The sequence below is a fragment of the Hydractinia symbiolongicarpus genome, chromosome 9 (assembly GCF_029227915.1).
Source record: "Hydractinia symbiolongicarpus strain clone_291-10 chromosome 9, HSymV2.1, whole genome shotgun sequence".
In the NCBI taxonomy this organism is placed as follows: domain Eukaryota; kingdom Metazoa; phylum Cnidaria; class Hydrozoa; order Anthoathecata; family Hydractiniidae; genus Hydractinia; species Hydractinia symbiolongicarpus.
The window spans coordinates 18,774,677-18,798,747 of NC_079883.1; the positions used below are offsets into that span (position 1 = coordinate 18,774,677).

Here is a 24,071-nt window from a genome sequence, read left to right on the forward strand (position 1 = left end):
CACTTCTCTTCTTTCCTCTGAAATCTTCTCTTCCGTTTGAAACACTTCTCTTCCAAAGTGAGAAACACTTCTCTTCCATGAACTCAAAAAAATTCCAGACCCAATTCCGGTCCAGAATATTGATTGAGCTACATTTTGCTTACTCACGTTTTTTAAATAAATGACCGACCCAATCACCTCCAGGTTTTTTGCGTTTTTGATATATAAGGGAGCCGAGAGTGAATAATTAACGTATCCGTTTAAGGCATTTGTTTATCTTTTTTAATATGCACGTTTTTATAGGAATACCAAAATTTTAACCAGGCTTTATTGTTCTAAACAAAATACGTATTGTTTTAATCTAAAATCCTAGCCTGATATTTTTTAAGAAAGATTATAATAAAAAAAAAGCACATGCTTTGCTTGGTTGACACCACCATGATTTTGAGGACGCTCTGTAGCCATTTATTTTGCCATTTATTATGTCTATTGATAAATAAAATTAATTACTCTGCTACTGATCTGAATTTATTGTGATATTATTTTATTCATGCACGGACCTGCTACAATATTTTAATAATAATATTTATATTCGTAAATTGAGCACATGTTAGCCAAGTATACTTCTTGTGAAAAGTGAAAAAATTATACAGACCATGGGTGTAAAATTGCAGACCAGATTTTTAAAATTACTTGTGAAGAGAAAGTTTGGGGCCACATGCAGAAAAGTGTTAAGTGCAGAAGAGAATTGTCAAAATGCAGAAGAGAAGTGTAAGAATACAGAAGAGAACTGTTTGGATCATAGAAGAGAAGTGTTTTTAAATTGGAAGAAAAGTGACCAATAGGGGCCATTGTATTAATGTATGCCTGTCTCAAACATAGCATATTATTATATAAGATAAAAGCAATAATCAATGCATGTATGTACATGACTGTTTTCTTTTTTATAGTTGGTATAAAATGTGTGTGCAAATTTCAATGCTGGACTGTAACATAAGTTTTTGTGTATTATTGAATTGTTTTATGTTGTTTTTGTTGTTGTTGTTTTGTTAAATATAATACAATTGTAATTATAAGGTCAATAAGATTTTAATTATACTCCAAATTTAAAATCAAGCTTTAAATCCCATCAGTTGATTGAATATGAAAAGATAATGGAGTTTTCTACAAGGGTATAGGTGTTTTTATATGCATCATCAAACTGCATTGTGCATGTTTTTATCAGCCGTTCTCTTTAGTTACTGCTCAATACTTTGTTTTTCAAGTTCACTTACAGATTTAAAGTTTTTGGTAAAAATGTTAGAAATAATTTTTTTTTAAATTTTAAACATTTATTTTGGTTACTTTTAGCAAACAATAGTATTGCAACATTTTGTACAGTTGGTTTGGATCCAGATGAAGAAAATAAGGATTTCTCGTTGGAAAATTAAGGTTAAGTTTCCTTGGGCCTCAAACTTTGATTTTTCATTACTGCAATAATAGTTACTTTGTTACTGTTAGTAACTGTTGATGGCAATGTTTGAATTGTGAAACCAAATTTTAAACAAACAAGAAAATTTTTTGTTGTTTCTAAGAGAAGTGACAACAACCTATATTTATCTCCCCAAAACTAAAACTAAACAAACTAAAAGGAGAATATTGCACAACATAACATTCATTGAACCCTTTGATGAAACCTGATCATGCCCCTCTGTAGCATTGCTTAAAAGCTAAAACATGGACACCTAATTAACGATATACATGTATATAGGTGCGCAAAAAAGCGAATACCAACAATCCAGTCCCAACGTCCAAGAAAATTTATATTGACACAGTCCTCTTATTTAGACCTTTAGAGAAAAATATATCAAGCTTATATTGCCAAAAAGACTCTCGTTTTCTGAGTTCTACCTCCGTTTCACAACAGTCAATAAGTTAGAAAGTCCAATCTGAAAGATTGATTAAGAGTCCCTGCTTTTCTCCTCTCAAAATAAGATTTAAAATGACTGTTATAATTATTATACCCTAACCTAAAAGCAGTCTTAGTACTGCCCATATACTGCAAACTGCACGTTTTACAAGGTAACTTACCATATATTAATTTTATAACAAACCTTGTAAAAAAACACTTGTTTTGCTGAGGATTGTTGTGTAAACTCCATGAAACTTTAAGTACAAAACAAAGTAGTTTTTCTTCTCAACAACATATACTATATAATTAATATATATATTTCTTTTTCATAGTTTTCTTCAGTTATTTGCTACAACATGGATATAATTTTATACTGTGGCTTTCACATCATTTTGTTATTAACTTCCCTGCACTATTATTGATAAATTTTGGCTTTAAGTTCTCTGGAACAAATGAATAGACTAACTATAACCACAAAATCTATTCGATGTGAAACAATGTGAAATGAACTAAATCGAAAGAAATGATAAAAGTGTATAATAAGATTCTGGTGACTGTTTTTCCCATGCAGCTTATGCAAAGTACTTTCTCCAAGCTCACAAGGTTTAATAAAGTAGATGTTATTTTCTTATATTTTGTAAGTTGTTTGTCTCAAGACAGGGTAATTCAAACCTTAGTGTTTTATATTCTTGTTGGAAATAAATTACACAAAATAAATGTAAATAAAGCTATGTTATTTCTCTTTTTATTATATTATTTTTTAATTCCCCTAAATTAATAAAAGCAATTTAGAAGATCAAAGCCACTGAAGGAGGTGAATAAATGCAGTAATCAGCATGGCAGTTTAGGATAATTTTAAATTGAAAAGAATTTAATGTAGTTCTATCTTATTTTGTTAAACGTCTATCATACTTGAAAGAAAACTATAAATTCTGTGATTACACAAGAGTGCTTTTTATGTAAATAAATATTGAATAAAGGCTTGTAAAAAGCATTTTGTATGTTAACTTAATATTTGTTCATTTTTATGCACAAGCAAAGTGTAATTCTTTTTCTTTTGATTCTTTTTTCTTAAGCCCTCTAATGTCAAACAAAATGTTCAAGTTTGATATTTTTGAAAAACCAGCTTAATAGGCATATCAATTTGTTTTCTTTGCTGTGGATATCTTATATAAATTAACCATCTGAGATAAATATATTGTTAAATGTTGTTATTAAAATTTATGTCTGATATATTATTTGAGTGTTAGTGATTGTATTTATTTCATTTAAATGTTTTAGTGTGTTTAAAAGACAAAAAACAGAATATTAGAACAGGGTATTATAATGTCTACAATGGTTGTATAGTTAATTATTAATAAGAAAAATTATGAATTTGAATGAAGAACAACAAAAACTTAAACACATCTATCACGGAATAACATCAAACACTGAAAACATATTTAAAAATACGAAGTATATTAAATCTTTGGAAGAAGATATACACACATTTTTGTCGTTCACTCAAGAAATTCCACACATTGTTGTTTCAAGGTCGACTCCAGGCTCTCCAGTTAATATTGCAAGGTTTCAGCAATATAACATGGATGTGAGAAATTCGTATGCTAGTGATGATATTAACACTGAACACATAAAAGCGAGTAGAAAAATTCCTAATTCTGAAACTGTTTTAGATAACAATTTAAATAGAGTGCAACCGAAACTTCAGCGATTAAACTCTGGAGATACTTCCAAGCCGTCTTTATGGAGAATGAATAGGCAGTCTTCACTATGTAGTATTTCTAGCATATGTAGTCTGGACACTAATTGCATGTCAGATTATTCTGATTTTGATTTGGATGAAAGTGCAAGCTCGTTATCAAATGGTGATGATACACCCACCAAAAAGGTACCCTTTTGTATTAAACGATTAACTTTGACAGATGCATACATTATGTTTTTAAACTATTTCAATAAACAGATGTTTTCTTTTATAATAAGGCAATCAAACATAAATTGTCCAGTGAACAATATTATAATGCTGATGAAAGGGAGGGGTATTTCACTGTGAATACACCCTTTCCCAATTTCATAAATTACAATAATTATGACGTCGTCCAAAATTTCATAATGGTTCTATGCTCTTTTAATAAGGATATTCAGATAAAATATCAAATTATCATGACAAAACTGAAGTTTTTAGAGCAATATATTATTCTGGTTGGATTTTATTTTAATTTGAAAAAAATTAATTATTTTGAAATGCATGGAAACTGTTTAAAAATTCAGATAAAAAAAGTTTACCTAGTAAAGTTAAATTAATTGACAGATGTAATTGTTTTCAGTTGTAATGTTTCTATACATTGTTCTGTTGTCATAGTTGCATAGTGTAAACATTTCTCTTTGTTTAAGCCTGTCAAACAACTTAATGAAGTAGTTAAAAAATGATTTATACGTAAAGGGAACCGAGGTATAAAATGATGTTGCACTTACATTATCGAGCCTAAAAAGTTGGTTAACAAGTCTTAAATTTTTTTAAAAAGCTCTTTTCGTTCTCCAGATACTCCCAAGATACTTAAAGCAAGTTGCAGATTCTGAGCTTTTGGGTTATTGGCAAAAAGAGGCCTGAGACGAGCGAACCAGTGTCATTTTCCATCCACCTTTATAATATCTATGTATTGATAAAGTTTGAATGCACATCCCTTAACAGGTTCAAAATTACTAATGACATAAAATTTGCTATTACTTAAATATGACATCATAATTTTATACATCATTAATTATATCTGAAATTCTCTAAATGTGAATATCTTGAGAACAAAATGAGCTTTTTAAAAAATTTAAAAAGAATTGTTAACCAACTTTTAAAGCTCTCTAATATAAATCCAACATCATTTTATACCTTTGGTTCCTTCTAACTCCAAAAACATTCAATGTTGCAGTCATGTTTTCATTTTAATAGAAATGTTAATGCTCAGCACGTACAGTACTGTAAAAAGGTTTGTTACCATTATGTTCATGTACGAGCGTGGTGCACACAAACCACAATAAAATTGTGGTATTTATATATAACAAAAAATCCAAACATTCTACCGTGGCACCACACTAACATTATTATCTCCACGAAGGATTGTGTATCCCACGATTATTTTTGCGAGCTCCACGATTTTTATAGCCAGTATAATTTAATTTTTTTTCTTTTCAAAAAAGTTTTTCATTAAAGCTAATTTGTTTGTTTCAGGTTTTATCAAGTTAAAAAAAGCATATTCATAGTTTTTGCTTGGTGTATACTTTTTTGTCATGGACGCGATTGTATTTTTATGAAATGTGATTTGTCTAGAAAAGTTAAATTTGTCTGCGGTGATAGAAATACTTTTTTAGATTGAATTTTGAAAGTTTAAAAACGAAAAGCGGTATTAGAAATATTTTTTAAATCGCATTTTAAAAGTTTAAGAACGAAAAGCAGCGATAGAAATGTTTATTAAGATCGCATTTTAAAAGTTTGTAAACGAGTAGCGGCGATAGAAGTGCTTTTACGTCGCATTTTAAATTTTATAAACGAAAAGCGGCGATAGAAATGTTTTTTAATATTGCATATTTTAAAAGTTTATAAACGAAAAGCGGCAATAGAAATGCTTTTTTAAATGGCATTATAAAAGTTTAAGAATGAAAAGCGGCGATAGAAATGTTTTTTTACATCGTTTTCATTCACAAAGGAGCTTTATGACAACGAATTAAAACAACAAGTGTTAATTTATTTTTTTGCTGTCGGTTTTTGATTTAATTGATAAACTAATACGGTCTTTGTTGTTTTACAATAGAAGTTATGTATCGAGGACGCCACGGTGTAATGTTTAATTTTCGTTCGTGTAGTCCACGAAGCATGATCGTGAGGTCCGAGATTGTTAAAAAAATACGCATCATGAGCTATCGTGGTTCGTGCGTAACATGAAATAAACACGAGCCACAATGTTACAAACCTTTTCACAGTACTGTAGGGTGATTACTAATCAATTGATTAGCGTATAGTCTGGGGATGCTTGATCCTAGATTTCTTGAGTCAGATTTTCAGTTGCTTATGTTCTTGTGATGGACTCAAAAGTTGTTGTATTATATTCGATAACATGCGTTGTCATTTTTGTTTTTAGGGGAACTTAGCTTGACTCCATCTTCTGTTTTCATAATCTTCCGTTCTAAATTTCCAATTTCTCTTTATTTTTTGCTTGTACGTTCAATTATAATATATTGCAAATGTCATCATGAGCCTAGTCATTTTGACAGATAACGATCGTTTTAAAAAATTCCATTTTTCTGAATAATGAAAGATGAGAAAATTTAATATCATCTTTTAGAATTCAGCCATCAGAAAATACTTTCTATTTTTATTTTTTTTAATTTGGGTTTCACTTTGATGTTTCTTGATGTTAACGGGAATTAAGCTCTAATTTTTTATTTAAAAAAGCAGTAGTCATAACAAAAAAATTGAAATATCTATTTCTTTTCATATAAAAGTGTCATCATCTTTGTAAAAACTTGTGTCTACTACATGTGAAAGCGCTTCGTCATTCTGACCCCATTTCAATTTTAAGAGGATTGAGTTGAGGTAAAATGATGATGTTTTTTAGGTCAAAAAGTGCAATTTGCTGGCAGTGGTAGTACTATTTGTAGCAAGCTTACTTAAATTAGCTAGTTTATTGGCAACTGCTTGAAAACATGCTAAATTGTACTGCTATCAACTATACTAACAGAAGTAGTAATAATAAAATGAAAAAAATTGTTGGTGATGTTGTAGTTTTTTTTCAAAATTCTGACGTGATGATAATAGAAAAACTCAGGTGGTATTTTATCAGATTTCCAGTATGAAAAACTGATGATATAAAAGCATGATATAAAAAGAACTGCTACCTTGCCGAAAGATTCTGGATATTATTTGTTTTCCAAATTGTTTTTACCAGAGTGCTTTAGGAGGCATTTACACTTGTTCTTTCAGTAGCCTTTTTGCTGAAACAGCCAAATGTTTGTCTTTCTCGTATTAAAAAATTCAACACAAGTTCTTTTATTATAGCCATTTTCAAAACTAAGTCATGTCAAAAATAATATATCATTTTCTTTCCTCATTCTTTCCCCAGCGCAATGTTTTTCTTACATCGAGAAAAAGCCTTCAAGAACATGTGCTTTTGTAAGGTGAGGGTAATAAGAATCTATTTTTTTATAATTAAACACACAAAATACAAAATGGGCATTATGTCACCCCTTAATTATTGAGAGACGACAGTGGTCAGTACTTAGTTTACAAAGAAAAAACCATCCCGAAAGTTTTGGCTTCTGTTATACATTATTTTCCAAAAAAGAAAAACCTAGACAATAATCCCCTATATTAAGTTTTGTTTTTTCTAAGCACACATTCCCATTTGATTTAAAAAAATGTATAAAATGAAACAACTGTCGTTGTGCTTTTTTTGCGATATGTCTTTGACAGTATTGAATAAAATAGGTGCGAAATAGAATTGATTGATTGTGAGTTAAAACTGATGTTATGCAAATTATATTTTTAAAGATGTTTTGTGTGAGTTGTGCTTTTAAGCATTTTTTTGTCAACGCAAAGACAAGGTCCTCTAAAATTTCACTACAACCTCTGTGCTGCAACATCAACAAAAAATTTTGTAAAATTATATATGTAAAATTAGTTTTTTAACCTGTAAATTTGTTTCTACTAACTTTAATCTAATTTTACTTTTTAATACCATTATGTTTTATACATGTATATATATACTTTTTTTGTATCTACAATTTTCATTACTTTTTTTATGTGACTCAGTCAGTGGATGGGGAAACAGGACCCATGAAAGAACAGAATCTTTTTGTACCTATATTTACATATTTACTAGTTTTTGAATGGCTATCCTGTATAAATATTAATTATAAATAAATAAATACAGTAGAACAGATATAGTTATAATATTTAATGGAAATATGTAGTTTTGCTAGGGTTTTAAACATAAAAAAGAAAATTATGCTTGTTAGGTTTTGTTTATTTTACCCTTCAAAATGATTGCCATGATGATTTGTATCCCTGCAACATAAGCTTTCACTGTACTACTCTCTACAGCTTTCCAGTGACCATCACATTAGCAACAGTTTTCTTATTGTAGAAAAGTCTTTTTCTTCCTCATCACTCTCATACACCAACACATTCTCAATTTACTCAGTTTTTCCAAAGAAACTTCTGGTTAAAAATTATAGGTTTGAGGGTTGATAAATTAGGTATGTTATCATTTTCATCTTTGTTAGAACTTGAATTGCTTCCAATTAGATCCATTTCTAACAAAACTAACACTATGTTTTCGTAGTTATATATTTGGGAAGAATTGTAACTAGAAAAGAGTATTTCTTCTAGCAAGTTATGTGGCCTGTGTTGTGATTCTTTCACGCAATGCCATGTTGGCAAATCTTTTTTTCTGACATCCTTAAAAAACAGAGAATTTTTAAGAAGTTTGTGTCAACATTACGGATATTTCTCGATCTCTGATTTTAATGAAGTAAAGGTTTTTTTAACTTTAAAAATATTACTACTTATCTGTTCAGAAATTGTCATAGAATAATATAGATATCCCGTTATGAACAAGTGAGTTTATTCTAGGCTACATTTAGAAAAAAGTGCACAATAGTTCAAGACAGCCGTAGCAAAAAGCGAACTTTTAGAAAAAGGAAAGTTGTTACCTTCCTTTTTCCTTTCTTTTACGTTCCTTTTTCTAAATATTTCCCTTTTCTAAAAGATTTTAATTAATCTATTGATTCCATATAGGTCTGTAAAAAGATTAATTACTTTAATTGGCGTGATCTGATTAGTTGATTTCGATTTTCTAATTATCTCCTCAACTAATAAATAGCTGAAGATAATTACGATCATTGCCTGTTGATGACAGCTGTAACTGTCAAAACGTTCATGACATGATAATATCTATATATTATTCAAACAGGTTTTTTGTTTTTTTAAGCACAAATACTTAGAATTATAAAAAAGCATGATCAATAATCATTAAAATATGATTTCATATTGCTGTGCTGCAACAGAATGACTAGTGCCTGGAAAAGCATAGAAAGTCCTAAAAATTGACTTTGTTCTGGAAAAGCAAAAATCAACTTTAATAATAATCCTAGAATAAAATGTCTTTAAATGTCTCTTCTTGTTCTGTGTTCTTTTTGCCAATAATTGGCTGCAAGTTGTTTTTTAAAGTGTTTAACTTTCTATAAGAAGTTGATATTTGCTGATTCTGTTATAACGTGAGCCTTGAGAGCCTTCAACGGAAGGCTCTCAAGGCTCATGTTAGAAAATTAAGAAACCTGTGAACTTAGTGCCACAGGACCGTGTTAAACAGCATGCTATAAATATTTAAAATCGCGATTACTTAAGATTATTGCATGACTAACAGGTGGAAGCTAGTTAGAGATGCATTGAGTTGGTAACAATCTCATGGTACATTGTCTGACTTGTTTGTTTATTGTAATATGATAATCTGTTGCTATAAGTAAATTAGAAAAATGTTTATATTCATTTTGTTGCTGCTAGCAAATGCTTGAATTTTATGATGATAAACTAATAATCTCATTCTTTGTTCAATCAGGTTTTATGTGTTTTTTTTTCAAGTAATGTGTTATAATTAATAAAACTTAGAAAAAAGTTAAATGAGTGATGTATCCTGGTATAAAACAGTATAAAGCATTATATCAATTATTAATTAATTTTTGGGGGGATTAGGGGTGACTTAAAAAGTATGCCCGTTTGGGTGTTGGAGGGGGGGGGGCATGTCAAAAACGTACTAAAGCATAGAAGTGGGTAGGGGGTATAAAACTGACTTTTTTGGAGAGTACATAGAAAAAGAAGATGCAGATATGTCATATATATATATATACTAGTCGATAAGGCCTATGGAAAAATCCACTTTAGACAATTGAAAAATAGGTTGTTTTAGATGTTTTGGTCATGTCAGCAGTGCAGTGCAGATATATGTTGTGACAAATACGGTTTAAACAGTTTTAGTTAATTTGTTTTTCTGTTTGGCTGTAGAATTTCTTAAAAAAGTCAGGGAAAGTCAGGGAATTTGGAGACCCTGTCTGGGGACCCAGGTTTGGGAAACTTACCCAAATTGGTCCTAGGTGGTCCCTAGTTACCCACGTGGTGCAAAATCATTGAGGTCATCACCTTGTTTCCAAGTTATTTGGCCTCAAAGTTTTAAGTGCACTGTAATGGCTTTAGTAATATAAAGTAAGATATTAACGTTAAAGTAGTAATATTGATGTTGTGCCGTAACGTCAGAAAATTTAATTTCAAACATAACTATTTCGGCTACATCAAAGGAAAATGAACACATCTGCTTTGCCTGTTACAGACACACAGACACACTCTCCGTATTATTTTAAGAGATTTATCCACAAAATTTAACTACTAGCCAGTTAGAATTGTCGTGTTAGGGAAAAAAGTAGCTAAATATTTTTTTTATCAGTTTTGTATTGGATATGAGCGACAAAATTATAGTTTTGTTGACTTCCATCTTTTTAAGTTTTTTTACCTTCATAAAAAGCATACTTTACTGGGTTTTTAAGTTCTGTCTTCTGTGTATGCTCTTGCGTTGGATATTTGCAGGCTTCCTTAAAAAAACCTACATGTTTTTTTAAAAAGATCACCCTATTCAGGCCAGGCATATTGGTGACAAGTTGTCCCTAGTTACCTATGCTGGAGGAGACATCAGCTACTTCAACCCATTTCTAAATTATTTGGAATTAATTTGTGCAATGCAATTACCTAGTTTTAAATATAAAAAGTATACCTAAATTAATCTTATTTTGGCATATTCATGTCAATCCATTGGTTTTGTGAGTTAAAAGTTGCAGAACGGTTTGGTATTTTCAGTCTCATACACACTAACCGATTATTATATACCAGTCGCCTGTAAAAAAATCTTCAAGAATTTACCTATCTTAAAGGTTTATTGCATTCGGTATTTAGTGTGTATTTAGTGTTTTATTTGCGAACTGCCAGATAAAACTTAATTATTACGATATAGAAGATTTGAAGATTTATATTGCCTTTATTAACAGAGGCTATACTTTGATTACAACTTCTTGTGTTTAAATGAAGCTGTAACATCCTCGTTGAGTTATGTTATCAAAATGTTATGTTATGGTCATGTTATCAAAACTCAGTAAAAACATGTACATGTCATTTCCCTGTCTATTTGTATTTTGAAGATAAATAATTATAAAGCACATTTAACACATTTCTGCACTGTTCAGAGTTGATTAAAATAATAAAAATTAATAATAGTATGCAACACATGTGAGTAAACAAGTGAACTTGTGTTTTAATGCAATATGTCCGAATTTTGAATGTTTCCTGCAACCTGTTTTGTATATAGAAATTATGTACAATGGATTTCACAATACAATGTGTGTGTGTAAGAGTTATAATTTTTTAATGTGTTGGACATTTTATACTAAATTCTGTTCTTTCTGTTGACTTGCTAAAGTTGCTTTGCAACCCTGTGTTTTAGATGTCTAGAATTGAAATATGTTATATTATGTTTTTATCAAAAAAAGAGAAAAACTTATATATAATAATGTGTTTGTGATCATCCTTATAGTTGATAATAATTGACAGTATTTGTTGTGTCACTTGGTACTGATAATGTTGATTGTTAAAAATCTTTTTTTTTATTCTTAAGGTGCACCAAGTGCTGTTGGTGATCAAATTGTAAAGCAATGTCACTTTCCTTCAACCTTCAACTACAAAATTTAATTGACAACTTTGACCAATTCTATGCTGTTTCTAGTATACATTAAAGCATTGCATGTTTGTGTAGGGTAGGGTAGCAGTAATGTTTAAAAAACTTCAGATAATTTTGATTGTTCATATATACATTCTTTTTCCGTTGGGTAAAGTGACAAGTGTTGAAAGCTTGGTTATGTTTGGAAAATAACGTTTTTGTAATTTGTGGTATAAACTCTGTGTACGGAACATCAAAATCGTTGTTAAGAGGAAATGACTATTTGCTATTAGTGTGTGTATAAATAATTTATTAGGTTCAAGTGTGTGTTATATTAATTATGCGGATTGCTTGACAAGTCCTCAAAAGCTGAATTGCCTGTGGAAGCAGTCAATTTAGATGATTTTTCTGCATTGCGTTTTCTTCATCAATAACTTTTCATTTGAGCTATTTACATTTGTTGTTAAATAAAATCAGACCATAGTAATCTACTGCTGGACAAATATGCGTGGAGAACAAACTCAATGTGTAGATAGGCAATTGTTTACATTTTCCTGCTGTATTCTTTATCCAGCATGTATTTAAGAATATAGATTGGAGATGGACAGTGTTTTTACAATTAATTCGATTGTTTTTGCAATATTTTGCATGCCTTTTTACTTTATGATAATTTTTTTGAATGAATATAAAGAATGAAATAGTTGAAAAGTTATTAATTACCTTGGTATTCATATGATGTGAAAATGACGCTCAAGATTGTCCTTGCTGATGTATTAGACAAAATTACAAATGTTTTAGTAAGTAACTGAAGTTACACTGGCATAATTTTCCCACCAGTCTGTATTTTGTTTTAAAAAAGCCTTATGGGAGTAACGTAATTCTGTTTTTCAATACATCAACATTAAGAATTTGTGATATTTTTCTGTTAGGACTGTTATGAGCTTACTAAATGCGCCATCACTTCGTCTTATGATGGTACTATAAAAGAGAGTATAGTACAATTACTATATGTGTTGTCACTAAAGTTTCTTTATTAACCTGTACACCGCTGCATATGTCACGGTGCAAGATTGCAAGCGTGACACTAGAAATAACTCTTGGCAGAAAACCACACTATTTCTGTTAAATCAAAAATTTTCAATTACAGAAAATTTCCGTAAGACTCTGGGAAATGATTTTAAAGTCATTTTTTGTGGCTTTTTGTTTACCTTTTGTTTTTGTTGAACTTTTTCAAAACCTGTTTGTTTTGTAATTTGAGCGAATAGTCAAATAAAAAAAATGTATTGTAACAGAGAGACGTAACAGAGGGAGTTGTAACAGAAGGATCTAGCGAGAAAACGTCTCTGGTAAAGTTTGAAGAACCCAACGTTGTTAAAATTGTGTATGTTTTTCGTAAAAAATTGAAATACTTGAAAGTCACTACGATGAAGGGTGTTATTATACATGTGAGATAGCTCGTTTATGTTACTTGGTTGCAATTTGTTCATTTAAGTGAATTGATTGTCAATGATTTTGATGGAATATTCATGCTAGGATGTTTCGTAAAAGGAACAAGCAAAATTGTGTAAAAGTGGGAGAAGTTTATGTTAAACATCACTATATGGGAAATTGATTTAACATTCATAACATATATAAAATGGTTGCAGAATGGTTACGCAAATTTAATTTGGAATTTAAATTATGCACTGAATGTGATGAAAATGTTACACACTATTTAGATCATCCATATTAGATAATTTCACAATTGACTGGATGACTGTTAAATATTTTTTGCTAAGTTCTCTCAATTACCTTTAAGTTTTGGAGAATTTCAAAAATGCCTGGTTTATAATGTTATTTAGCGTCCGGCCCACATTCGCTTTTAGTCATATTGTTGTGACCAAAATACTGAAATTTCTTACAAAATTAAATAGCTGTTGATATTATTTGTACTTTGTTGGATATTATGAAGAAGAGAAATGGTTCAATTACCTATTTAATACTGTTGTGTGAAAAAGACAGTTGTGATTTGCATTTACTACTATAATAATCACTATCTCGTTTTTTTTGAGTACTTTCTTCTATCTACAAACTATAAAACTAAACTTAACATCAACATTTTCTTTTCAACTTCTCGCCGTTTGCCAGTCGTCTCTTTTTTGGTTTGTTTTGTGTTGAGGCAATCAATACAAATAATTTAATACTGAGTAAATGGCTTCAAAGCTTATTTAGAATAACTGAATAGAGATATTTTCATAATTTATGTTAAGCATCGACCAAAAGCTGGCTTTATGAGGTGAAAAAACTTATTTCATGATTTAGAGATGTATATCCAAGATGGCAGTGGCTAGAAGCAGTAAAAGAAAACGATCGAATGTTTGTATTTGTTACTTTACTAGCAATATTCTCGTTGCAGCAGGTCAACTCAGCCTAGTTGGAAATTTAACAGCAGCAATTACCATGGATATGATCGCTTTCATACATATATGTGTTTCATGTTTGTACATTTGATTCTCCTTGCGCTTAACATTTTAGCATTTCATCGCTGATGAAATTAAGCCATGGACGTCAGATTTTTTTGTCTCGCCGGGAAAAGATCAAAGCAACCTTCAGTGTTGTCTACCTTGACAAAGTTAGGACGTGCGTCAGGGAAGCTTTCGCTCAACGTTAGAGTTGTCCTTTGGTATTTTTATAACAACTCCTGCATCTTCCACCCTGCATAGTGAAATTAAGTAATCAGATTACTGGCCAGTTAGGTAAACGTGGTTTACTTCACCTTGCATAAAGGAACTACTTTATTATTTTATTGCCATCTTTTAAAAAAAGCAATTTGTCACTTATCTTTTGCTTGGTACGAAGTCATAAATTTTAAAGTAGTGGTTTATAACCTGTCGTATAACATATATCATATAAAATGACATATATTATATGACATATGTCATATGTATGTCATATACATATGCCATATAACATGACTTATAACATATAGTAGTGTTTATAACATGACGGTATAGATAAAGCATCATCTAACTAATCCGTCATTATCACACTGTTTTCTATCTTAACTTCTTTTGTGTTTGCGATTGTGACTGCTTACTCTTTTTTGTTGTTAGTGTACCCACATTTGTGAAGGTATAAAATCAGCGTGAAAATTACTGATTATGTTACATCCCGCAAGTTTATTATACAAGTTTGCAAGTTTTCTTGTCATGTTTGACAAGTTGGTTGACGTAATCTTTCTACCAGCCACGCAATCATGTGCGTATTACACACAACATAGTCATACGTCAAGCTGGAGTCGAGTCCATGTTCGACTTTCTATAATTACAATTTGCAATTGAATGACCAATTATGGGATTAAATTTCGCTATGTTACAATGTTTTTGTGAATGTTGCCTAGTGACGGCTTCCATTCAATGTCAAGTGAAGTACCGTGATCATTTTAGCGTCAATCATGGCTATAATGACGGTTCTAGTTATAATGGCTCAAAACTAGCTCATATTTGTGTTAATTGGAGATTCCTATTACGACTTGTTTCATAATTAAATTGTTAAGGGGAACAATAGCTGACAAAATAACCACTTAAAACAAGTGATTTAAATGAATTGAGTGGAGTCGAGATATTTGTTTAAAATTATTTATCACGATTTAGTTTTCTGTTGTTGTTTTTCTATTTGGCATGGATGTTCATTTTCCTTCGTGTTGTTTAAGTTTATTTTGCTGTTCAAGTGAAGCCTTTATATTTTATGTGGTATGTGTTTTTTCTTTTACTTAATAATATGTACTTAAAGTTTCATAATGACGATAAAAATTTAAGAATGTGATCATTTTAAGTTAAAAGATGATTTAGCTGTCCAAAATGATACATCCTCGTGCTTACTTTTCTATGTGGCTTGTCAATAAATAATGCTCATTTGAGAGAAATTATGTAGTCAGTTAGAAGTCATTTCACCTATACTTTGAGGTGTTTAGGTCGTGTGTCGTTTTTTTTATTTGAGTTTGTCTCTACAAGCTAGTGCCACGTCGTGATAACGATAATGTCAGCTGTTGTGCAAGTAAAAATAATGTATATTATTTAGTTGTGTTTTATAACGTTGACAGTGGAATTATGAAGAATAAAGTTAGAGAGAGAGAGAGAGAGAGAGAGAGAGAGAGAGAGAGAGAGCTGTTTGTTGATATTTTGTTTACATTGTCTTAAAATGAGTAGTTTACATGGTAACGTTAGCGGTTATTAGTGTATTGAAATTTGTGCTTATTTCAGAGTTTGTTTATTCAGAAAACTGAGTTTTGTTTATATGTCCATGAGTTCCTTCTTAGTATGTTCTATTTTGTACTGTCATTCAGAATTTTATGAAGTCGATTGATCATACAGGTTTATTGTAAAATAAATCATTGGTCTTTCGTGTATTCTGTGTTGTTTTGATGTACTTATTTTTATGCTTTTTTCGAAAATTTATCATTATTTCGTCTTCGAAGACAAGTTTTACAAGACGCGTATTTTTTATAGGAGAGTATGTGGGTGAAGCTTCGCAAAGCTGTTCGCTGGTCACCCTTCATGCAAAATTACAAAAAGCAGTATCCGTGGATCCAACTAGCTGGACATGCTGGTGAGTTTCTACCGATGTTTTTAAGCTTCTACTATGCTTTCTTCTTATTTTTTTTAAAATTAGATTTAGGACGCCATAATTGGGGAAGGAAAGGTCGATCAGGGGCTTTTAAAATTGTTATGTAATTTTCAGAGTTGAAGACTGGAAATGTTTATTTGTATTCAATAAATGTTGGTTCAGCTAATCAGTGGAGGATAAAAGCACCCAACTACTAAAATAAACGGGTATTTAATTCGACACGATTAACTCATAAATTATGAAAAACTGTGATTTTTAACGCATTCATCATCGTTTAAGACATCACTTTCCTGTAAGATGATAGCTCTCTTGTGTAGGGATAGTGAACAAACAAAATATAAAGCTGTTTGCCAATCTTTCTCCAGAGGAGGAGTAATGAGCTCGTGTCAACACTTGTTCGAAAGACTGGTGGTTTTTTCCCTCAACTGATTGCACATAATACTTGCATGACTTACACGTTAAAAAGTGTCTGCCATACTTTAAATTAATAGGAGTGGTGGAAGGTGGGCGTGGAGACACAGGTACATGTTGCACGTCGAATGTCAAATTGACTTTGTAGATAATGTTTCGTTTATATTTTTTATAAACGATTATAATTATAAAAGTGGTGTGTATTAGTCGGGCTGACTGTTTTGTATTTGTTCTTACCATTTTGTTGACCGTAAAAATGGCTTTTGTGTACATTTTTTCTTTCAAAGACATTTGTTCTTCGCCTTTAGGCTAGGTGATGGAGTAGAGTTTTTAGCGCTTTTCTAATGAATTTTTTAAACAGTCAATAGCAAAGCAGGTTGACTTTCGTTCAGCACTTCCTACATACTGTTTCATGGGAAATATTATGTGCCTTTTTATTCGCAGGTGGATTTAAATCTGGCGAACAGGGAACCATATTAAAAAAAGCAAGCAAAGCTGAAATCGAGTGTCTACAAAAGTTAATGAAGGATTCTCTAAGTCCCTATGTCCCCGAATTTAAAATGATCGTCAACGAAGATGAACACGATTTCATTCAAATGCAAGACTTGTTGCAAGATTTTGATCAGCCGTCTTTTGTTATGGACTGTAAGATGGGAACAAGGTGAGCATAAGTATAGTAAAAATACTCTTGGGCAGCTAATTGTAGGGAGGGGGGTGTAATAGCAAGGGTGTTAATACACGTTGTTTTTTTTATAAGAACAAAGTTTATAAAAACGGAAGGCTTCAAAACCCTCAAAATTAAGAACATGTTAAGAACATTATGAAGGCTTCGACGCGATTGGACAAAAAAATTAAAGTCAGAAAAAAAGAAGAATATTAAATCACAAATACATTCATTTTCTTAAAATTAACAAAAGACTTAAGACAAATAATCCTATAATATATAAACATAACTTTTATATCACGTTTTACACTTTACAAAATTTTCAGATCAATGTCATTGAAATCATCTATTCCAACTAAATCTGTTGAACCATCCTCGTATTGGACGAGATATCGGACAAGGGAAGAGTTGAAGTACTTGATTTTCCCCTTAAACCATCCATTTTCATATAGACCCATGACATCACGACCTATCATTTCGTCATCTATCGCTCGGTCCTCTTCAAGGCCTTCAAGTTCTTCTTCCTCCACTTCAGTTGTTTCTTTTTCGTCCCTTTCTTTCTGTTGTTTATCAGCTGTCTGCTCTGTTTCTTATGCGGGGAAAAAGGTTAAAAACATTGTAAGAACAGTTTTAGGCTATGATATATAAAAATTAAGAACATTGAAAGGCCATCCCCGATTTTTGTGTTCTTATAAAAAAACAACGTGTAAATGGAAATTGTAGTGATTTTTTTCCAAAAATTGCAAACGGTCAACTCCCCCTCCCTCCCCTACAATTACCTGCGGAAGAGTATGGAAGATGGTTGGTTTAAGGATACTGTAAGGGTATAGACATTATAGACATTATTTCATTATTTCTCAAAAATTATGTTTTTTTCTTTAAAATTATTTATTGAATATAAAAGCAAATTAAATTGTCTATAGGATAATATAAATATGAAATTTAATTTTTTTTCCAGATAGCCATAAATCCACATCTTTGTTTTCACTAAAACGTCCGAAACTCCCCTCCGTTTTATTTTTATTCTGCGTCATATTTATCAATCACTTTAGCATTACCATAGCAAAATACTTTGTCACATTTTTTCGAATAAGCGCGTCGTTCGTTTTTTATTTAAAAATTTGTGAAAAAATGAGTTTTTGCTCACTCCTTTGTATTTTAACCTGTCTTTTTCTTTAAATAATGAAAATATACATAAAATGTAACAACGTCATTTACAGCAGGTATCGATGAGCACTTGTGCAAAGTTTTGTTGAGGTTTACCTTCGTGGAGGGGAGTTTTGGACATTTTAAGTCATGTATACATCGTGAAAAACGAACATCTAAAATTCCTCGTAAAAGAGTTTTTCGCAACCTGACCTTTACAACAATAGCCTATTTAAAGATGTGCAGAAGGTCTTAAGCGAACTACCGAAAACTAATTAAATATTTATATTATGGTAGGGAATATCAAACTCGATATATTTTTTTAAAAAAATTATATTTTTACCATTACACCTTAATTTTTTTAGCAAAGTTATTAAAAGTAAAAATAGAAATACTTCTTTAGTTTCTTCAGGTTTGTTATCTTGTTTATTTTGTAACCTAAGTGTAATATTACCCTATTCGGTCCGGGGTTTTTCGAACATACTATGACCGGGGGGGGGGGGGGCGGATTCCGCTTTTTCTTCAGGTTTGTTATCTTGTTTATTTTGTAACCTAAGTGTAATATTAACCCTATTCGGTCCGGGGTTTTTCGAACATACTATGACCGGGGGGGGGGGGGGCGGATTCCGCCCCCCCCCTCAATAACTTTTCATAGGATTGTTCAAATAGAATCAAACTTGGCACACTTATAGTACGTCATAAAAGGAACAAAATGGCGGCAATAAATTTTTGCTTGCGTCAGCACATTTTCTGTGACGTCATCAGAAGCTTGAAAATTGTTAAAAATGCCACTTTCTGCTTAAAATATAATTACTTTTGTTCTAGAACGAATTTTTACATTCTGTTTGAAGTTTCTGAAAGCTAAATAAATTTTTTTTAACATATCTTCCGGTTTTCACATGGATCGAATAAAAAATTGCCAAAAATTGTCCGAAAATCCGTTTTTTTCCGACTTTCGGGTAAAATCCGACAAAATCGGGAAGTCGGATTAGTCACGTGTCAAAATTATTCAAAATGATTCTTCTTGATGAAACAAAGTTGTGTTGCAAGTTTCAAGTTCTAAGGATAATCCTAACAGGAGTTATTATATTTTCCCCATTATAAGGATTTCATAGAGATTTTAGGGGTAGTTTCGAGTAATGGCCATTACCAAAGCCTCTGAAAGGTATGCGACCTAAAAATTTAGCATGCAGGTGTCTAATAGATAAATGTTGAAACTCAGTAAGTATCATAGCCATATAAGAAAGCAATCAGGAGTTAAAAAAAAAACCGTCAGGGGGGGCGGAATCCGCCCCCCCCCCCCCCCGGACCGAATAGGGTTAAACCAAGTTGTCCAAAAATACAACTACAAATCGGAAATTCCCAACTTGGTTGAACTGCGAGTATCTTATTTATTCACTCGCCTCGTGGTGTTCAAAATGGCGGAACAAAAGCGTGACGAGCTCAGAAAACGTTTTGAAGATTGGTTAGAAAAAAAATAAATAATAACTCGAAATAGTTAACTTGGTTTACTATAATACGCGCAGGACTACTTGGTTTGAAGCAACTTGACTTTTGGTCAACTTGGTTTAAAATTCAACTCGATTTACAACATTTACAAAAAGGTGAACAGCCTCTTGTAATAACTGTACTGAAAGAAATATGAATAAAAAAAACTAACTATTTTCTGATATTTTTAGAACGTATTTAGAAGAAGAAGTTAACAAAGTAGGCAAACCCAGAAAGGTGATTTGTTATTAATTTTCTTTCATTTTTTTATTGTTCAGTTACTTCTGCTGAACTTAGCATCTAGATTGAGGATAATTGCTATATGTTATATGTTGGTATATGCGAAATTTTGTTTTAAAATTGTTTCTTTGATTGTTAAACTATTAACTCTGTATTCCTCCACACCAGTACTGCACTTTCACGTTCCATGCATTTAATCCTTTATATTGCAGGATTTATATTTAAAAATGATTGCTGTGGATCCTTCAGAACCTACTGATTATGAGAACGAAACACGTAGTTGTACGAAACCACGATACATGCAATGGAGAGAACAGCTTAGTTCAACAGCCACGCTCGGTTTTCGGATAGAAGGTATTAAGGTGAGAAATATATGTTATGACGTTTAGTGACGTGGTCATACAAACATCATTTACGAAGGCATGGGCTATGACATGGTTTTTAGTCAATTTAATCCAACAGCCTTTGGGAACTTTCGTGTTAACACAATAGGTTTTATCAATTCCAAGTAAAATTCTTCTGCCATAGTTATAATTGCACGTCATGCTCAGTAGTTGGAGTTAGACTCGTGCCATCATTATTTTATCAGTTTCGGCATTTTGTTCTTACTTATTGTTAGCTATGCATAGGTTTGAAATAGTTTTTTTTACTTTCTGTTCAGAGGGGTGAGAATAATCCGGATAAAGATTTTAAGAAAATTAAAACTGAAGAAGATATCGCGTCAGTCTTCAATAGATTTGTTGGAAATAGCAAAAACTTAAGGGTGAGAGATATTTTATTTATTTCAAATTGTTTGTAGTAAATTTGTTTGAATATTCATTGAACCAGCGCTGTTTGAGGTTGCTGTTGTTTCAATCTTTAATCTACTTGTCATTGAGATTATTTTCAGTAATGTTTTCTTTCTTCTTTCAGGATAAATATATTCAAAGACTAAAAGTCATCAAGGCTTCTCTGTCGTCATCCAATTTCTTTAAAACGCACGAGGTAAGCACGTGTCATGTCATGTGATTTCGCAGGCTCGTTTGAAATCTAAAATTACGGGCTGCAATTATTTTTGATGCGTGGATAAGAACATTTTAATCAGTCTTAATCCAACCAGATCCAATTTCTATCTACTGTAGGAATGCGGAGATCATTTTGATAATTTCTTGTGCGCAATCAAATTATTTTCTGTATCATTGAGGATATTAAACTGTCAGTAGGTCAAAGAAACATGTGGGCCTAAAACATTTCTCCATGTTACTACGCTCTGTATACGTTGAATGCAGAGGCGTTTGTTTGATTAGGTTGCTAATCCGTTTTTAAGGCATTGTCTTATGAAGCAGCGCAATCATTAAAGAAGGAAGCTAGCCACTAATGCGTGGTGATTATTTTTAGGTCATTGGTAGCTCCTTATTGTTTATTCATGATGCTAAAGGATCGTGTGGAATATGGTTAATAGACTTCGGTAAAACAATGCCGTTAAAAAATGGCACTAACATTAATCACTACAGTGACTGGATGCTTGGCAACCACGAAGATGGTTACCTTACCGGATTGGACAACATGATAAATATTTGGACTAACATGGATTGCGAGAAAACGTAATAAGACAGACAGCGATAATTGACACATGGCGCTCTTATTGTCACAAGTCAAAAAGATGGTGTGACTGTTCTTACGTGGAGAAAACACGACAGCCAGTAGCCGTCATTAAATGATACTACGTTTTTAAACGTCGCCTGAAACAGATGCTATTACTTCGGGATATATCTGCCGGTCCTTTGAAGGGCGATGATGACTCATGGAAAGTTTCAAATCCAAAGAGTACACGAGAGAAATACAAGCTGCTGGCGAAATACGAATGTTGTAATAAACGTAATATTTTAGTGTCTCATAAACATACTAGAAAAAGGGGGAAATTTGTTATTTGAATGTTATCACTTTCTTGTTGTGTGGAGACGAATAATAATTTACGTGTAATTACTGCTTCTTTCTTCAGTGACAAAATTTCCAACATAAACATATTAAACTCACTTAATTTAAGCTTAATTAATGCTGAGTAATACAGTAATTGTTAGATAATTACTCGCGAAGGATTTTGTTACATAATATATATTTTTTTAAAGTAACTGGTTTTTCACTCAATATAAGGGTAGAGAAACGTACTTCTTTTTTATGTTTTATCATTTTATTGCTTTTAGCTGTTTTTAGATATGATACCCCAGCATGTGCTCCGTATTTTAGACCTAAATGTTCTTTTTTAGAGTAAAAAAACTTGTTTTATTTTGTCAGCAAAACAAAAACATTTAGGTCCAAAATTAATCTTTATTTTTTTCTACTTCAATAACTTTTTTAGGTGAATTGAAAATAAACAAAAATAAACAAAACGCATTTGCTTGCGGTTTAAAGAGCTTACTCCCACCCCTCTAGCACAAAATTTGTTTTAGTTCAATTTTAGAGTATAATTTTATTTTGCTTTTTTGCTCATTAGATTTGTACTTTTAAGCTTTATCTCGCTTACTAACGAAGAATGTATATTTTGTAATTAAAAAACTGTAATGATGTAGATATTAAAACAACTTGTGTATAAGAAGATAAACACCAAACTCTATTTACCTTATATGGTTAATGTTTTCACTTTGTGTTATATTAATTCAGAGTTCCCTGTTGTAAAAAAATGTAGTTAATATATCTTAGTAAAAGCACCAAGAACTGTCCCGCATTATTTTTGTATGATTGCGCCACTGTTGGATTTGTTCAACCAAACCATTGTATTGATTTATTTGTCTTAATTAATTGCCTCGAACGGACTCATTTGTTTTAATAATTATTTTATTTTTTTGACTACCTGAAACGAACTTGTTCATTCGTTTGACTCACTTGCCTTGATCGTTTGCGTAGAATTCAAGTTCACTTGTTTATCTTGAAAGGATGTATAAACTGATATTCTATTTGCTTTTGTCGGTAACCTGCTTTGTTTGATTGATAAATGATTTTGACCTGGAAAAAGAAATGTATGTTTAAAACTACTTTTTTACCAGCATTTGATATCTAGGAATGCAACTATTAATATTTGCTAGGCAAACGACAAAAAGAATAAAAAAACAACTTCAAGGTTTTGGAATATTTAAGTTAAAATGGTGAGTTCGTTTCTTTAAATCATCTATATTCTTTCAGGTTTTCCCGCGAATCATCACTTCACTTTAGATTTTTATTTTGAAATGTGTCGCTGAATAATCTTCCTTTCATGTTCATAGTAAAATTTGTATGTACTCGGAAACTTTATTATTCTCTTTGAACAAGTTATTCCCTCGTTTGAGATTAAGATTTGACTTCCTACTGTGTAAACATGCGGACACATTGTGATGTTATATCCCGTTACGGAGAATCCTACGTTTGACGTAAAAGCCGCAGAAACTTCATTTTATTAAGAACAAGAAGCCCAAGGGCTTGAAGATTTCCGCCATTAGCCTAAAATACTTTAAAATTTGAAGTAGACCTTGAAAACGGAAAGATATGGGGTAAACAAAAATCATCGAGTATTCTCAATTATTATTGTAACTAACCTGCAATGTTATAATACAACTCAATAAATAAATAAAAAATTTTTACATAGATATATAAAGTATAATTCTGGAAATTCTAGAATACAAATGTTATGTGTAAACTTCACGATTCCAATATAAAAACTTCTGAACGATCTCGATAATTAATCCAGCAATAAATACATATCAGCATTTGAATATTTCAGTATTTAGGCCTTCAAAATTTACTCTCTCGTTGAAAACTTGCCGATGGTACATGGTTTGATAACAGCCGATCTAGAAAAGAAAGTACGTTTTAGAAATGAGAAACAAGAATACAATTTGGATGTTGCAGGGAGTTGTCTGGTAGAGCACAGACCCTAATGGGGTCTGCATAG

At 31.4% G+C, this 24,071-nt stretch overlaps 1 protein-coding gene across 6 annotated transcripts; it reads left to right on the forward strand.

Annotated features, from left to right (window-relative positions):
• Positions 1 to 1,359: 1,359 nt before the first annotated feature.
• On the forward strand, positions 1,360 to 22,760 carry LOC130657816 (inositol-trisphosphate 3-kinase B-like). 6 transcript variants are annotated; one of them, XM_057460813.1, is made up of 9 exons: positions 13,994 to 14,348; positions 14,706 to 15,344; positions 16,101 to 16,200; positions 17,074 to 17,290; positions 20,119 to 20,164; positions 20,380 to 20,529; positions 20,829 to 20,930; positions 21,080 to 21,151; positions 21,545 to 22,760. In XM_057460813.1, exons 2-9 carry the CDS (start codon positions 15,273 to 15,275, stop codon positions 21,752 to 21,754), a joined length of 969 nt encoding a protein of 322 aa, XP_057316796.1. In that variant the 5' UTR covers positions 13,994 to 14,348; positions 14,706 to 15,272; the 3' UTR covers positions 21,755 to 22,760. The 6 variants fall into 6 exon arrangements, with proteins under 6 accessions (XP_057316799.1, XP_057316794.1, XP_057316797.1 ...); XM_057460816.1 differs by lacking the exons at positions 13,994 to 14,348; positions 14,706 to 15,344 and adding an exon at positions 1,360 to 1,410; XM_057460811.1 differs by lacking the exons at positions 13,994 to 14,348; positions 14,706 to 15,344 and adding an exon at positions 2,910 to 3,758.
• Positions 22,761 to 24,071: the final 1,311 nt, after the last annotated feature.

Bases quoted from the DNA above. Each gene is read 5' to 3' on its own strand.
- LOC130657816 (XM_057460811.1), top strand. From the start codon at position 3,240: ATGAATTTGAATGAAGAACAACAAAAACTTAAACACATCTATCACGGA. The intron at 3,759-16,100 runs GTACCCTTTTGT...TATTTTTTATAG, and splicing joins ATGATACACCCACCAAAAAG to GAGAGTATGTGGGTGAAGCT. The intron at 20,931-21,079 runs GTGAGAGATATT...TTCTTCTTTCAG, and splicing joins GAAATAGCAAAAACTTAAGG to GATAAATATATTCAAAGACT.